This window comes from Geotrypetes seraphini, chromosome 2 (assembly GCF_902459505.1).
Source record: "Geotrypetes seraphini chromosome 2, aGeoSer1.1, whole genome shotgun sequence".
Taxonomy (NCBI): Eukaryota; Metazoa; Chordata; class Amphibia; order Gymnophiona; family Dermophiidae; genus Geotrypetes; species Geotrypetes seraphini.
The window spans coordinates 343,236,944-343,254,448 of NC_047085.1; the positions used below are offsets into that span (position 1 = coordinate 343,236,944).

The following is a 17,505-nucleotide window of genomic DNA, read 5'->3' on the forward strand; positions in this document are numbered from 1 at the left end:
ACCGTGTTTCGGACAACCTTCATCAGGGGTCCTAATGAGTACAAATGTAACACAAGATACAATATTAAAATCATATTTAAACAGTAATAAAAAATACAATAATAATGAAAATGACCAGACAAGATGATCCTGTTTAAACATAATATTGAGCATTGTGAACTAATAACATAAAGACAAATATGTATTTTGAAAGAGTGACAAACCCGCATGCAATATTAATAGACTGCATGCAGGAAAGATAACATCTAACCCAGTGGTTCCCAACCCTGTCCTGGAGGAACACCAGGCCAATTGGGTTTTCAGTAGAAAACCCATAAAAGGAAAAGAAAGATTAGTATATGAACCTAAAATCAATTATAACAATATCTAGTTATCCATGGCATTCTACAACATACCCTCTTAGCACTTCTCCCGCCCTAACCATTTCCCGCAAAAATATGAAAGTGTGGAAACTTTTTGAAGAATATATATGGTTGGGGCGGGAGAAGTGCTAAGAGGGTGTGTCGTAGAATGTCATGTCAGGCAAAACAGGGTGATTATGTGGAAAAGTTATATAATTTGTTTTTGAGACATTTATTAAATAGTGTTTATTAAATAGTGTTTAAAAATAAAAGTGCAGAAACTTTATGAAGAGCCCTGAAACAGGCATTGTAATAATAAATGAGATTAAATTTTACAAAATGTTTGGATAATTTCCCAAAAGAAAAGTCCATAAGCCATTATTAAGATGGATGTGAGGAAATCCATTGCTTATTCCTTGGATAAACAGCATAAAATCTGTTTTTCTCCTTAGGATCTTGCCAGGTACATGTAACCTGGCTTTGACCACTGTTGGAAACAGGATATTGGGCTTGATAGAACTTTGGTTTGTCTCAGTATGACAACTTTCATGTTGTTATGTTTTTATATAATTTAACTTCAAGGGGCATATGAGCTTCAAGCTCTTGTGTATCCCATAGCTAATTTGCTCAGAAAATGTTTATGTATTCCAGTGTATCACTAGGAGTCAAGCATTGTCATTATGAAAGAAGCATGTGGGTGGAACATAGTATGTTTGTTTATGTTTATTCAATGTACAACAGGTCATTTGCACATTAAGGCCCCAATACTTTAAATGGTGTCTAAAATAGAGAATGACACGGGGAAAAAATCTGTCCCCGTCACCGCTCCACCATCCTCTGCACCGCCCCGTCACCGCCGTTCCCTTCACCGCCCCGTCACCGTCACCGCCATCCCTTTCACCGCCCCGTCACCGCCACTGCCATCCCATTCACCGCCCCGTCACCGTCCCCGCTGCATCCATATAAGCCTTAGTACTGTAATATTTAGCTTATTCCTTTCTTATAAATCAAAGTTCCTGCTGCTGAACTAGAAAAAGATGTTCAGCTGGCAGGGCTTTGTTTATAAATTTTTATCAACACAACTAATATACTATTTTATCCTAAAGCAAAAAATAAATAAATAAATATAATTTTTTTTCTACCTTTGTTGTCTGGTTTCTGCTTTCCACATCTTCTCATTGAATTCCTTCCATCCACTGTGTGTCTTCTCTCTGCGTCTTCCATTTGCTGTTACTGTGCCTCTCCCTTAACCCCCCCCCCAATTGGTCTAGCACCCATCTTCTTCCCTCCGCTCCCGCATAGTCTGGCATCTGTCTTCTTCCCACTCTGTCTTCCACATTTCCCTTGGGGGTCTGTTCCTCTCCACCCTCCTTCAATGTCTGTTCTATTCCTTTCCACCACCACCCTTCCCTCCCTCCTTTACCATCTGTTCCTTTCTACTACCCTTCAGCTCCTCTCGCGTGGCCTATCTACCTTCCTTCCTCTTATTTTCATGGCACGTTACAATGTAATTTGTGCAAGCCACTGGAGCCTGCAAGCTCGGTCCCTGTCCCATCCCCACAAACCATCTCGCTTCTGTGCTCCTATTTTCTCCATTTCTAATATCTCCCCTATGTATCTGTCATTGCCCCCCCTGTGTCCATATACCATCCCCATGGCATGTCCCCTTTATGTCTCTGTCCCTATGCCCCATGCACATAATTTCCCCTCTTTCTGTTACCTTCCTGTGTCCAGATTTCCCCTATCTTCCTCTTCCATACCAGTGTGTCTCTTCTTTTCAACCCCATCTAGTTTTTTCCCTCTTTCTTCCCCCCCCCCTGCTTCTAGCATCTGGCTCACCTGCCAGTCCTTCCCTTTCTTTCCTGCTGTGGGTTTTTCTTTCCGACTTCATCCCCTTGGCCCAGAATCCTTTTCCCTTTCACTCCCTCCTTCCAATTTGAGCCGGGAACACTAGCGATCGCACGGTCCCCGCAGCCACTACCTGCCTGCCCAATCGATCCTAGTGTTTAGCCAGCTCTCTCCCTTCTCCTCACCTTAGTTTATAGGTTTTCTTTTTCGGCGACCTGCACGCTTTCCCAAAGAGCCGCGCACGCGCGGCTGCTCAGTGTTCAATCTTCTGCTCTGCTGCAACTTCCTGTTTCCGGTTGCGTCAGAGCAGAAGATTGAAACTGAGCAGCAGCGGGTGCGCGGCTCTGTGATAGCGTGCGGGTCGCCGAAAAAGAAAATCTACAAACTAAGGTGAGGAGAAGGGAGAGAGCTGGCTAAACACTAGAATCGATTGGGCAGGCAGGTGTGAGCTGCGGGGACCGCGCGATCCTTCATGCCTCACTGCGGGGACAAGACCATTCACCGCCCCGCGGGCGGTGAATGGCCTTGTCCCCGTCGCCGCAGCGACTGCTAGTTTTCTTCCCCGTTTTCGGCGGGTGACCCGCGGCTAAAATGCGGTGGCCGCTGGTAAACCGCCACCGTGTCATTCTCTAGTCTAAAACTTAGGGGCCGAGTAGGGTGGCAGTCTGGATGGGCCATTTGGCCTTTATCTGTATGTGACTTAGAAAACATACTGCTTGAAGGGGCATATATTCTTTGTAAGTTTTTCTATTCTTGCTTATGTAAAAGGAACTGCTGAAACAGTTAACATTTTGCCAAGGAAAAAAACCCACAAGGCCTTTTCTTTTTGTGTTCTGAGCTTTGTGTCTCCATTGTGTTCTCTAGTTCTTGTTTTGATAAGAAACATTTGTTACAAGAAACATTGCTAGACCTTAGACAGGACAGTATTATATGCCATAATGGAAACTTCCCACTATTTCCCCCTCCCCTTATGTTTGCTACCTTTTTCTTCTTGCTTTTATGCATCCTGTTACCATATATGGTCCTTCCTACAGTCATATGCTAAAAAAAACTGACCCATGTGAAATGCTATAAAAGGTGTATTCAGAACTCTGAATAAAGAAGAAGAGAGAGAGATATATTTTTGCCTATTTGCATGTGTGTTTGTGTGTGTGTGTTTTTCTTTCTAAAGAGGTGTCCCCGGATGCATCTGTAGTCAGGACAGCAGAACGAGGCTAATACAAATTGGGACCTGGTCGTTTCACTGCTCACTCTGAACTTTTCACTTTGTTGGTACAAAACTGAGGAAAGAAATGATTCCTTGTACAAGCATTTAATAGAAAATTTAACAAATCAGTAGACTACACAACAGGGCTTCACAATCCAGTCTTCGGGTCACACCAAGTCCTATCGGGTTTTCAGGATGTCCACAACGAATATTCATAAGATAGTGTAAATATTCATTGTGGATATCCAGAAAAACTGATGGGGCTTGGTGTGTATCAAGGACTGGGTTGAGAAGGTCTGCTCTAGAGATTATTTTAAAGGCATCCTCATGTGTACAGTATATAGCAGTATTTATACATATAGATTGGGCTACAGATATAAATGCCAATTTTGAATATGGACTATTTAAATCTGGGGTGCTTACCAGATTTAGGCCCTCTTTTATCAAGCTGTGGTACCTGCGTGGCAAATGCATCGAAGCACATTCAATCCCTATGTTTTATCTAGTTCTATCCCAAAACTATTTGTTTTCATCTTTATGTTAACCGAATTGAGCTCCAATTTGGGGATGATGCAGTATATAAGCCTAAGTTTTAGATTAGATTTTGCTCTTATTTGACAGCCTGAGCCCCAGCGTCAATATAGTGAGTTTACTACTAGGGATCACAGAGGTCACTTTTGAATCTGGAACTGTAAGAGCAGAAGCAAGTGAGTATCTTTACTGATCCTACTAGATACCAGTGACCCTGCTAAGCACAGGTATTGGGGTTAGGTGTGGGGGGGTCATTGTTGCTTGCTGGTCAGGTGGCTTTTAAGTAGTAGGGAGATTAGTTGTTGGGCGCTTGGGGAGATGACTTGATGTTTTATACTCATCATGCAGGGGAGTCAAAATCAGGGGGATGTGCCTCTTTTCAAAATCCTGGCTCCTTTGCACCTGTTTTTTTAGTTCAAATATTTTTATTAATTTTATAATAAAAAATAAATAAAGTATACAATTATTAACTAGGACATGAAACCATCCAGCTATACAAAGAAAGTATACAAGAAGGATTATTGAATATAAGACAACCGGATACATCATGTCAAACCTATATAACAAGGCCGGTACATATATTTTTAACCAAGGATATACAGTACATGCAAAACATGGAAAGAAATTCCCAACGAGCACCATAGGATAGCTTAAATTAAGCTAAGGAGAAGTTCAGGTTCAGGTTCAGGTTTAGATAGGTTCCTAAAGGATAAGGGGATAGAGGGGTATAGATAGAAGTAGAGGTAGGTTATAGGAATAGTCAGGGACCACTTCACAGGTCATAGGCCTGATGGGCCGCCGCGGGAGCGGACCGCTGGGCGCGATGGACCTCTGGTCTGACCCAGTGGAGACAACTTCTTATGTTCTTATGTTCAGTTTAAGCATTAAACAATACACTCAAATATATTATGTCAGTGGTCTAAAGCACAGTAAGCTTAGACAGGGCTCCGTATTCTACTGTATGAGCTAGTGGAATTATGTTTTTCCACAATGACACTTTCAAATTTGGAAGTTATACATACTGTATTCCACCATACCATGAATTCCACTTTGGATAAGTCCTTCCGGCAATGCAAAATGTTTTACAAGAAGCTCTATGCTTGGCAGAGCCTTTTTAAAAATAGTATGGGAATTCTCCACATCCCAACCTGGACATATTAATTCCTCTCTCCACTTCCTTTCTAATATATGGTTTATAACAGTGAACTCTGGGATAAATATTTGCTCTTAAATTTCTCAACCTGCTAAATGAATAAATTTTGGGCAAACATATTGATATTTGACCAAAAGATATCTATTTAAAATATGGCAGAGTTGAAGGCATGGATGTCTTATGGCCGAATACTGGCCCCCCACAAGACAAGGTGAGATAAAATATAGCATCCATAACAATTTTAGAGGCATTGACATTATACCACTTCAGTGCGATTAGCCTCTTGCCATATATTAAGCTGCTCGAAATGTCAGTGGGCTGTACCGAGTACTGAATCGCTACTGCAAGGCCAAGGAAGATATCTGTGAATAGGCATAGATTAGCTCAGTAAATTTCTATGCAGCAGTCTGAAGGCCCTGACAGTGATGTATTTCTAACTAGGCAGAGATCTATTCCTTTGAGAACTGTAGGGCAAAAGGAAGATTATTAGCAAGTAATTCAAGTTCTGCTTGGTTATCATAAAACATGGTCCACTCAACCTACTCCATTTTTCAGCAACTGATCATTTACACTCTACATCTGAAGTTTCACTTAGCAATACGGTAAAATATAGGGGCATGCACACCGAGGTTTAATGTGTACGTGTTAAAATAGCAGGAGAGGCGTGCACAGCCTGTTTAGAAACTGATCCAAAAAAGGTACAGTATCTGCCCTAATGTTACTGTATATGTGAATCTTAATTAAAAGGTATCAGAAAAAAATAAGGCTTTAGCAAGTGCGTTTATAAATCGCCTGATATGGTCCCTCTCCATGTGTCTTTTCACACTTGCTAAGGACTAAAATTGAAAACACTTGTCTCAGACTAGGTGTTAGCCTTTGAGTCCAGACACTATTTCAGATATATTAGGAGTTCACTGAGAGAGATGGATCAGAGCAGGAGATGTAGCGAGAGGTTTTGATCAGAAGACACAGAGCGGACTACATTGAGAGATTGCAGGGAGAAACATCAACACACACTTGAGCATTGCCCAAAAAAAAATTGTGTATTTACTGAGACAAATATGTATTTTCAAACCAAGGGTTCACTGACTTTTCTTTATCTGTTATTATTGTAAACTGCTCAATGCATATGGTATTGTGTTATAACCATTGCAAATGAATCTCAAAGATCTATGTGAATACCATGCTTATGCTGAAATGTTGCCATCTGTCAGGGGAATTCTACGTATGGTGCCCAATGATGCATGCTGAAATCTGGGCATATGTCTAATTCGTGCACATAATTTAATTGATCAAGCCCTTAACTAGAACCAATTATGGCAGTTAATGTAATTGGTAGCAGCAGCCAATCAGCCAGTGGCCTCGAACGGAGCAAGAGGGCAGGAAGATAGCTCCTCCTCTGTGCACCCACTGGCTACTAGGGATCCGAAAGGTATGTTGGGGAGGTTGGAGGCACAGGAGGAGAAGGGATTCCTCCTGTCCCACCCACTGCAAGGCTGCCGAAGAGTTTGGAGGTGTATGGTAGAGACGGGGGGGGTGGGGGGGTGCGTGCACAGGATTTTTTTAGATTCAGCTGGCATGGGAGACAGGAGATCCCTCATATCCCGGCCCACTGCTGGACCACCATGTCACAGGGCAGGAAGGGCAGGAGGCTGAGTGCAGAGCCATAATATTCATTTATGTATATTCTCTCTAAATTCCATGACAGATCACCAACAAATATATATAATAAAAATAAAAGCACCCAACAAAAATTGACAGCTGTACTAACCCAAAATAGTCTGTATACAGATATCATACCCTGAATCAAGTCATATTGCAACCTTTGCATTAAACCCCTGTAATACAGTTCTAATTCTTGTTCCTCCAAAATCTCAAACAGAATCTGCAATGTTGAAAGCTGTTAGAAATAAATGTCTTTTTACTAATTCACATATCGGCTTTCTTTTTACTCATATCACTTGTACAGTATTGATTGATTTAACTCTGTTTTTATATCTTCTTTCTTAGTATAAGATCTTAATAATGTCAGACTTTGAGTACTACTAGGGTGGTTTAAAAAAGTTTGGTAAAAAAGCAAGTTAAGCAAAATACCCTCCTTCTTTTACTAAGCCTCAGTAGTGGTTTCTACCATGGCCTTGAGTGCTAAATGCTCAGACGCTGCTCTGACACTCATAGAATTCCTAAGAGCATTGGAGCATTTAGCACCAAGCCACAGTAGAAACTTCTACCATGGCTTAGTAAAAGAGGGCCATAGGCTCCATCAAGGGCTACGCACTTAAGTCCAATGAGTTTCCAGTTTTTTTCATATCATAGATCAGGTGTCTCCAAAGTACGGCCCACAGTCCAGATATGATTTTATCCGGCCTGCGGAAAAATTGTGCACTTTATTGATTTGGATGCCAATGCTAGGGAAATTAGATTGTTTCAAAATCCATTTAACTGTGATGTTGTTGACATCCCAATTCAAATTCAAATGGAAATTATTGAACTTCAGGCAAATGAACATATTAAAGATAAATACAAGGAAGGAAAATTGATCAATTTTTATAAATTTTTGAACTCTGAGCTGTTTCCAAATTTTAAGAAATTTGCTTGTAAATTTATCTCCATTTTATGGACAAAGTATCTCTGCGAACAAACTTTTTCCTGAATGAAATATACTGTATCAAGTCAAAATATAGGGCAAATTTATCTGATAAACATTTGAAGTCGCTACTTGTAATTAGCGTTTCAAAATTTGAACTTCAGTTTAATAAGATTTAAAAAACATAAAAACAGTTCCATCATTCACATTAATGGTTTTATTATAATTTGTGATGAAAATATGAGAATTTGCTGGTAGCGTTTGTCATCATTAATATACGATAATTTAGGCCCTCTTTTACAAAGGTGCGCTAAGCGTTTTAGCGCGTGCAAAATCAATGCATGTGCTAACTGCTAACATGTCTTTAGGATAACAAGCACACGTTAGCGTTTAGCATATGTTTAGCGCGTGATATTTATCGTGCACTAAAAAGCATAGCGTACCTTAGTAAAAGAGGGGGTTAATCTCACATACTATGTAATTATTTTATAAAATTTTCTGCTTTCAATAAAACTCATATCTAGAATTATTTATCTTTTTTTTTTTTTTTTTACTATGGCCCGCTGAAAAGTGCTGAAGTACCCAATGTGGCCCACGTCATAGATAATATGTAGAAAAAAATAAAAACATAAAGGAGAAAGAACAATACCTTTTCTGTTGGGCTAACAGAGGGTCTTTTACTAAGGCACGTTAGTTGATTTAGCGTGCGCTAAATGATAACGCGTCCATAGAATATAATGGGCACATTAGCATTTAGCGTACACAAATATTTTATGTGCGCTAAATTGGCTAGCGCCCCTTAGCAAAAGACCCCCTTAATGTAGTTTATGATTAGCTTTCAAAGGTAACTCCTTCTTCAGATCAGAAGGAGTTCATAAACTACATTAAGGCCCCCTTTTATCAAGCCGCATTAGGGGTTTTTTTTATCACTAACCACTGTGGTAAATGCTCCAACGCTCATAGAATTCCCATGAGCATCAGAGTTTTTATCGCAGCGACCAGTGATAAAAACCCCTAATGCAACTTGATAAATGGGGACTTAAGTTAGTCCAATAAAAAGGTGGTATAGTATCGCCTTTAAGTTTTTGTTTTATTTCTGCCTTGAAGAGTGGACTAACACAGCCAGTACACCATTTTGCTTCGTATTGTAGGAAAACTAGTCTACAATAAAAACCTAGAAACTCGCTAAACTAACCCCATTTTATGAAACTGCAATAACAGTTTCTAGCACAGGGAGCTGCGCTGAATGGCCCACACTGCTCCCGACGCTCATAGGAACTAAATGAGTGTCAGGAGCAGCATGGACCATTCAGGTGGCTCACCATGCTAGAAACTGCTATCGCAGTTTTGTAAAAGGAGGCCTAAGTGTATTGCCCTCAATGGAGACCACATTGTTTAACTTGCTTTTTTATTTACCAAACATTTCAAACCACCCTTATATGTTTTGTTTTCAGAGTAATCCAAGCACCTTATTTTGCTTAGTAAACTTATATATATTTTAAATTCTTTCAAAAATTTTTCTACCCATTAATCCAGTCTTTCCTCCTCTAAACTCTAATATCAGAAACATTTATATCTTCTATGTCAAACCAATTAAGCTATCTCATAACTTTTAAAATAATATCATTAACATGCAATTCTAAATAGACAGGACGTGGCGAAGAAGTGCTTTATTGCACTATGGAAATTAAAGACCATTCAAAAATATTTTGACCCTTTATCTTTCAGATTATTGGTACAGTCTTTGGTTCTATTGATATTGGACTACTGTAATATTATTTACTTGGGTGTACCTAAAAAAAACTGTGAGAAAACTAAGAATAGTACAGAATACGGCTGTCCGTTTAATATTTGGATTGAAGACAAGCGATCATGTTAGTCCCTACTATAGACTACTGCACTGGTTACCAATGGAGGCACAAATAATGTTTAAGCTTTCTTGCATTTGATTTAAATCGGTTTGGGGAATAGCCCCTACCTATCTTTTATCTCATTTCGTGCTATACAGCCCTACTAGGATAACCAAAAATTGTAACTTATTTGCCTACCCAAGGATCACTGGTTGTAAATACAAGTCCTTTCTGGATAGAACTTTCATGTTTCAAGCAAGTAAACAGCAGTCTTGGTTAGGCAATTACATCAATGGAGCCAGGTTGACTTATGGTGCTTTTGGGAAAGAAATTAAGACTGCATTGTTTGACAGATTCATTTCCTAAACAGAAGTTTCTAATTTTGCATGCATGGTACAACAGCCCATGATAACCCTAGTATAAAGATCCACTGCGTATATGTGTTAAAATTTTTTGCCATAATACTGTAATAATGGCATTGACAAAGGTTCAAATTTTATCCTATCTACAGGGGAAATTTCAGAAATCTCCAATAGATTGCCAATGTAACACCAAGGGCTCCTTTTACTGAGGTGTGTTAGGGCCTTAACGCTAAATTGCTGCACACGCTAGACCTTAATGCCAGCATTGAGCTGGTGTTATTCTAGAAGCGTACTGCATGGTATAGCGCGTGGTAATTTCATGCGTGCGCTAAAAACACTAGAGCATGGGTAGGGAACTCTGGTCCTCAAAAGCCGTATTCCAGTCGGGTTTTCAGGATTTCCCCAATGAATATGCATTGAAAGCAGTGCATGCAAATAGATCTCATGCATATTCATTGGGAAAATCCTGAAAACCCGACTGGAAAACGGCTCTCGAGGACCGGAGTTCTCTACCCCTGCGCTAGAGCATCTTAGTAAAAGGAGCCCCAAATGTATAGCAACAATTACAGATTTTGACCTTCAGATGATGGATCTGATCTCCACATATTTACAGATTCCCAATGTCTTCATAAGGTTGATTTTTCATCAAGTCAAAAATATTTCGGTCAAAAATTTTATATTCCAGTATATACTCGTATGATATAGATTAATGTCTTTTAGTACACAAAATTTATATTCCAGTATATACTCATATGATATAGATTAATGTATTTTAGTACACACATCTTCAGAAATCTATAAGAAACCATACCATATTTTGCCATTTCTGCCTCAGGGTAAGTGGTCATCTGTAATAAGGATTCCATTGGAATATTAATTGAAAATAAATTTCTTCAGTCCATAAATAAATACCAGCTTTAAAATCATCATCAAATAAAGATGGTAGTAATGTTTAACTAGGTGCATGTGACTTCTGAGAGACAATCATTCAAGCTGGTCCAAAAAAATTACTATAGCAGCATATACGAAAAGTGTCAAGGAAAGTGTGAAATAACTTGTAAGATTCATCATTCTCTGAGAACTTTTCAGCAGCCCCTCATATGAAGTTTGACAATTAAGTCTGCGAACTTGCCACTGTGCACTTACGTTGGAAGCACTTTACAAACAACTCATTAATGTTTCCGAACTAGGAAGTTGTCAGAGAGGCCGGGCTGCAGTGGAGAGAAGACGCCGGGGCCAGCAGCAAGGCGGCGCAGAACTATTATAAGAAATTAAAGCTAGAAACGCGGCGGGCGGGAGAGAGGACAGGGGAGGAGCAGATGCCGGCAAAGGGATGCGGCAGACAGTGCCGACCAGCGGGCACGTTGGCCGGCAGAGAGATGCCACTCCCGGCCTCGCAAGAAGTGTTTTTTCCCCCCCACAGGATCCCTGTCAGGCCCTGTTATATAACTACGGGTAATTTTTGGGGAGGTCATGGCGCCCCATTCCGACGCCTATGTGCCTGTTGTTGATTGGACGTCCTTGCTGCGGGGTCATCTAGATCTTAGATATGCTGCAGGAAGAATTGTTCAGTAATGAAACCCATGTGGGATAGAACTATTCTAGACCTGATGCGTACAATCAGGGAAACCATTTCTGATGTTATAGTGGGGTAATCATTTGACATCTAGTGATCACTGAATGGTATGGTTCAATATTAAAACACAGGAGGAGAAAACTTATTCAAGACTGAAAATTCTAGATCTTAAAAGAACTATGGTAAGTTTGTCAAGATGGGGGGAATACCTCAAGAAGGAGTTAGTTGGTTGGGAACAGCTGAACAAAGTAAAACAGCAGTGAGCAAAACTGAAAGGAACTATTTTAAAGGTGGCAAACCTTTATGTTAGGAAATTGCATAAACATAAAAAGAAAATAAGGCTGCTTTGGTTCTCAAATGTAGCAGCTGAAAAGGTAGGGTTACTAGATTTTCCTTTGGGAAAATCCAGACCCATGGCCACACCCCCATGACCGCTCAATCCTGCCTTTGCCCCACCCTGTTCCACCCTCAGCCCCGCCCCAAACATCATCCACGCATGCGCAGACCCGACGTAATGACATCACACACATGTGCGCATGCACATGATGTCACCGTGTTGCAAGCGCGAATGCCCCTTTCCGACACGATTATGTTGGGAAGCTTTTCAAAACCCGGACAAAGTGCCGGGTTTTTAAAAGCTGTCTGGACCCCCAGACATGTCCTCAAAAGGAAATCTGGACGTCTGGTAACCCTATAAAAAGGTAAGAGAAAAAAAAAGGTTAGCCTTCATAAATGAATAGATGTTACAGAAAGAGGAAGACGGGCAAAAATATGTTGAAAATCTACAAGAAGCAAGAAAAGCTGTCAGAAAAGCAAAGATGTAAATGGAAGAAAAGATAGTCAATAAGGTAAAGTTGAGGGACAAGACAGGAGAAAGTGTCAGAATGGCATTGAAGGGGATAAATATGCATAATATACATTAAAGAGGATAGAGTCGGTCCAGATGGCTACCTCAAAATTGGTTAGTGATCTTTGTCATAAAGCCTATGGGGACAGACTTGGATACCTCAATATGTACTGTGGAAGAAAGGCGGGAGAGAGGGAATATGATATAAACGTTTAAATATCTCTGTGGTATTAATGTACAAGAGGTGAGTCTTTTTCAAATGAAGGAAAACTCTAGAATGAGAGGGCATAGGATGAAGTTAAGAGGTGATAGGCTCAGGAGTAATCTAAACAAATATTTTCTTATGAAGAGGGTAGTCAAAGGGTGTAACAGCCTCCCAGAAGAAGTGGCGGAGACAGACTGTTTCCCGGATGCATAAAATTCACCATGTATTTAATGATCATCACTAAAGCAGTTTTAATTGGTTTAGTGATGAAGTATTGCATCTATCGATGCTCAAAATGGCAAATCTAGGTATTTTCCATGGTTTGTAGCAGTCTCCGAATCATATGTAAATACATTACAACAAGCTCATCAATATTAAAAAGAGCACTCCGATGGATGCTCACATGATTCACAAAGCAAAACGCCAGTTTTTAATGCTCTGAAATCTCCAACAAGTCTGGAGGTGTTGGTAGTGTTAAAAAAGCACTGAACAGCAAGTGTTTTGGGTTTTTTTTAATGGACATAGATGATGTTACAGAGGGACAATCTGTCCCCATTAAAAATTAAAAAATAAGTCATGCCAGCCCCTGAACAAGAACAAACAAACAAAAAATCAGCAGGCCATCCAGATGACCCCCCCATGACCCCTACCCCACCATGTATATCTACAGGAAGGATGCCCACTCCTTATTGCCTTGGTGGCCAACTGGTTGCCCCAACACCCCTGACCCCTCCCCCCCAGTGAAGATCGACAGGAGGGATGCCCACACCCTCTTGCCTTGACAGCCACTGGTGCCCCCACACTCCTAATCCTCCGTGAAGATTGGCAGGAAGTATGTCCATTCCCTCCTGCCTCAGCCACATATACCCCTCCCCCATCCGATACCTTATTCAGAAGATCGGCAAAAGGAATGCTCACTCCCTCCTGCTAACAGGCCCGCCTCTTCAAAACGGTGAACCTTCCCCTCCCTGATGCATCCTGGGATGCACTGCCAGGAGCCTAAGGCTCTATGGGAATGGCCATAGGTGCCTGGGCCAATCAGAGCCTTAGGCCCCTCCCAGTACATCCCAGAATGCACTGGTTAGGGGAAGACCTGCAATTTTAAAGAGGTGGGCCTGCCGTAAGAAGGGAGAGGGCATCCCTCCTGCTAATCATCTAAATAAGGTACGGGGATGGGTTGGGTGTTTGAGGAGGTACGGATGGCCGAGGCAGGAAAGCATGGGAATCCCTTCTGCCAATCTTTATGGTGGGGGGATTGAGGGTATGGAGGGCTCTGGATGGCCGCTGAGGCAGGAGGGAGTAGCCATCCCTCCTGCTGATATTCATAGGTGGGGGGGTCTGGGAGGCCTGACAATATTTTTGTTTGGGGGCATCGTTGGGGGGGGGGCAGCATAACTGGTTTTTTTTCAAATGGTGATAAATATTGTGCAAGTGTAACACACACACCCAACATCTGTGCCTATTAAAAATAAAAGAAAAAAGAACGTCTTCCTGCCCAGAACAGCTGAAACTCATTTGCATGCAAAATTGTTTTAGCATCAATCACCGTTTTGAAATTGAGCAGTTTCCCTGCACTACAGCGACCCGACAGATTTTACCGGCGATATTAGAGAATCTAGCCCTGTGTCTGAATTCAAGAAAGCATGGGACAGGCACATGGGTTCTCTTAGGGGAGAGGAGGAGATACTGGATGCTGTCGATGGGCAAACTGGCCTTTATCTGCTGTCATGTTTCAATGTTTCTGTGTTTCTATTCACAGCTAGTTTGATTAAAAAAATATTTTTGCTCAAATGCAAATGAACCAAGGTCTCAATTACCATAGCTACTAGAACAGTCTCAGTGCTATGACTAACTTAAACCCAAATTGTTTTGAGTGAAAGTTGTTTATTATTGTTCAAGAACTTCAGAGGTCGACATGCCAGTAACTTTGTCAAGCAATCAGTGACAGATAGAAAGTTTAAGTCAGGCCAATAATTTCAGAGGGATGCAGGGTCCAGGTTAGGTTTCTGTAAATATGGTCAGACGACAAGAGTCCTTTCACAGCTCAAGCTTGTTTTGATCCAATCAAGGAACAGAAGGTGCCTGACTTAAATCAGGGTCTTTAAAAAAAGGAAGGAATTATATCTGCTGGAGAGTGAGAGCACTCCATAGTTCCTAAGATTTTGTCAAGACTAAGGGTTCCTTTTACTAAGCTGCATTAGCGTTTTTAGCACACACAGCATTTTAGCGTGCGTTAAACCTGTGCTACGTGGCTAGAACTAATGCCAGCTCATGGCAATTTAGTGTGCGCTATTCCGCGCGTTAAAGCCCTAACGCGGCATAGTAAAAGGAGCCCTAGGCCCTAGCCGTTTTAGTAAAGCCTAAGACGGAACACACAATAATACAGTGAGAATGTGAGGGTTGAGGGTGTGGCTCTCTCAGTAAATTTAGAGGAAAAGGAACCTGGGAGTGTAGCGAAAATCACTGGCAACTGTTTGGACAGATGCCCACTTGACTATGATCTAGATTGGTAGAGGAGCAGGGTTTGCAAACAGCCTTAAATAACTGATGCATATGATCACTTTGCCAATTGAATAAAGGGAGTATGAGGTTTTAGGGGGTTTAATTGGGTTTTTTTTTTATTTTGCCTCCTTGATCATTACTTTGTACCTTGTTTGAAGTTTGCAACATACCCTACTGTTGGTATGTGACTTATCATTGTTACTGGTGTTTTGCACACCACATAAAATTTTAAATACCCTTGTAGCCCAAAGTGGTACCATGAGTAATCATGGCCAGAGCCTAAGGTAAGTTTATTTTTCAGTAACAAAATTATCAAGACACTACTGTAGATTGATATTCCAAGTAGCAGTTTTATTACTAAGGGTAAAGAAGAAAATTTAGAGGAAAAATTCTGGCATTCATTTGCCAATGCCGCCATATCAATGAAATGCAATTTTCTAAAGAGCTGTTTCTTGAGAGAATTTTCTTAATTACACTTAATTAAAACCTAACTAGCCCCCCCTCCCCCTGTATTTTTTTAAACTAAGCTGTGGTAGAGGTTTCTACCATGGCATGAAGAGCTAAATGCTCCGACACTCATAGGAACAGTAGAAACTTCTACCGCAGCTTAGCAAAAAGGGGGGGGAGGTAAATAATGATTAGAGTGGTGAGAGGAAGGATTCTGGGAGAAATAAAGAATAGGCAAAAGCCAAGACTGGCCATCATTGAAAGGAAGGCTCTTTTTTCACACAAAAAGTATTTTATTTACAAGATCTTTGATCTTACCATGTCAATTTCCTATTACATTTTCTATCTAAATGATATCTTTTAATTAGGCTATGCATTAGATATTCAGTTGGAAAACTGCATTTCATGTCAGCATTGGCTAACAGTAAAATACATTGTTTGGTTTACTTAATAGAAAATATATTTCTTACAACTTATTTTGTAATTCTACATTCTAACTCTCTATAATTCTTACAGGCTCTGGGCTCAATGATGGCCAGTGGCACGAGGTTCGATTTATAGCCAAGAAAAATTTTGCTATTGTCACCATTGATGGAGATGAAGCTTCGGCAGTTCGAACAAATAGTCCTCTTCAAGTTAAAACTGGACAGAAGTACTTCTTTGGAGGTAAAGGCTTCAAAAGAGCACATTTTCCGCCCCTGAGTTTGAGCGGGTGCCCTCTTGTAGCCGAGGGTCCCTTGAGAAAGAAAATATCATCTTCCACTTCGACACGTCCTGTGAGGTACTTAAATGTTTCGATCATGTCTCCCCTCTCCCTACGTTCCTCGAGAGTGTAGAGCTGCAATTTGTTCAGTCTCTCTTCGTATGAGAGACCCTTGATCCCCGAGATCATCCTGGTCAGAGCTAGTAGAAGATGGTGTATCAAAATGTAAAGAATCAAACACACACTGCCTCCATGTGCAACTGAAATGCACTATTCACTTTTGCATGTCGGTTAGTCTGAACTAGGTGCAGGCTGTAGCATAGCTTAATGCTTGTCCAGTAATAGCGAACGATTGGGTTTCCATAAATTAAAATTCATTGTCAACTGTTATTTTTTTCAGAAGTCTAGACCTTTAGTTGATAGACCTTGAAGTAGTGAAAATTGAAGGAACAGAAAGTTATTTAGAGTCTAGACGTTCTTGTGATTTATTTTAGCGGGCCATCAGGTTTCTGCTGCTGTTAAAAAAAAAAAAGTTGATTTATAGGACTTCAAATCGAGTAGCTCCATTTCCCTTTAGAAAGGGATTCATTTGTGACCACGTGGCACACAGTTTTTAACCATACGTAATCCCAGAAAGTAGGACGAAAACTGTCTTACAGAAAAGAGACCACACGCCAAAAGGCAAGTAAAAATTCCAATCCAACCACACCAGTTGAATTATAAAGTACTGTGACTTTTATTATATAAGTACTGTCCCAACCAAGATCCTAGTTTTGCTAAAACAAATCTCCTGATCAAAATGTTCCGTATTGGCGATGTATTCGTTTTCTCAAAACGCAAATGTGATTTTGCAATTTTGTTTGCTAAATCCTCTTCCTGGGCGATGTGTATTTCACACAGGGCATTTTGATCAGTGCATGTTTTCCCCTAAGAAAGGCAATTTGTTTAGCCAAAACTAGGATCCTGGTTGGGACAGTACTTATATAATAAAAGTCACAGCACTTTATAATTCAGCTGGCGTGATTGGATTGGACTTTCTACTTGCCTTTTGGTGTGTGGTTACATAATTTTAGCACTACAGCTTTCTTTGCAAAAGTCTTCATCAATAGATTCTCTAGAGGTTAGAACTTTAGCAAAATGCAGCCAGTCTAGAAGACTTATGGCCATATGACCCTTTTCCTGCATGAGTTACACTGACTTCCTACCCTGTTTCCCTGAAAATAAAACCTTTCCCGAAAATAAGCTCTAGCATGATTTTTAAAGATGCCCCCAAAATAAGCCCTAGTTAAGATCAAAGCCCCCCCTAAATGTCCCCGACACTCCCTGACTCCATCCTTGCCCGATTT

At 40.7% G+C, this 17,505-nt stretch overlaps 1 protein-coding gene across 4 annotated transcripts in view; it reads left to right on the forward strand.

Moving 5' to 3' along the window:
• The window catches only part of CNTNAP2 (contactin associated protein 2), a 2,440,986-nt gene that overhangs the window by 1,172,649 nt on the left and 1,250,832 nt on the right, over window positions 1–17,505 (forward strand). For all 4 annotated transcript variants that reach the window (XM_033930311.1, XM_033930310.1, XM_033930313.1 and 1 more), the window contains one exon: window positions 15,973–16,122. In XM_033930311.1, coding sequence (XP_033786202.1) covers window positions 15,973–16,122 — 150 coding nt within the window. The remainder of the gene's footprint in view (window positions 1–15,972; window positions 16,123–17,505) is intronic.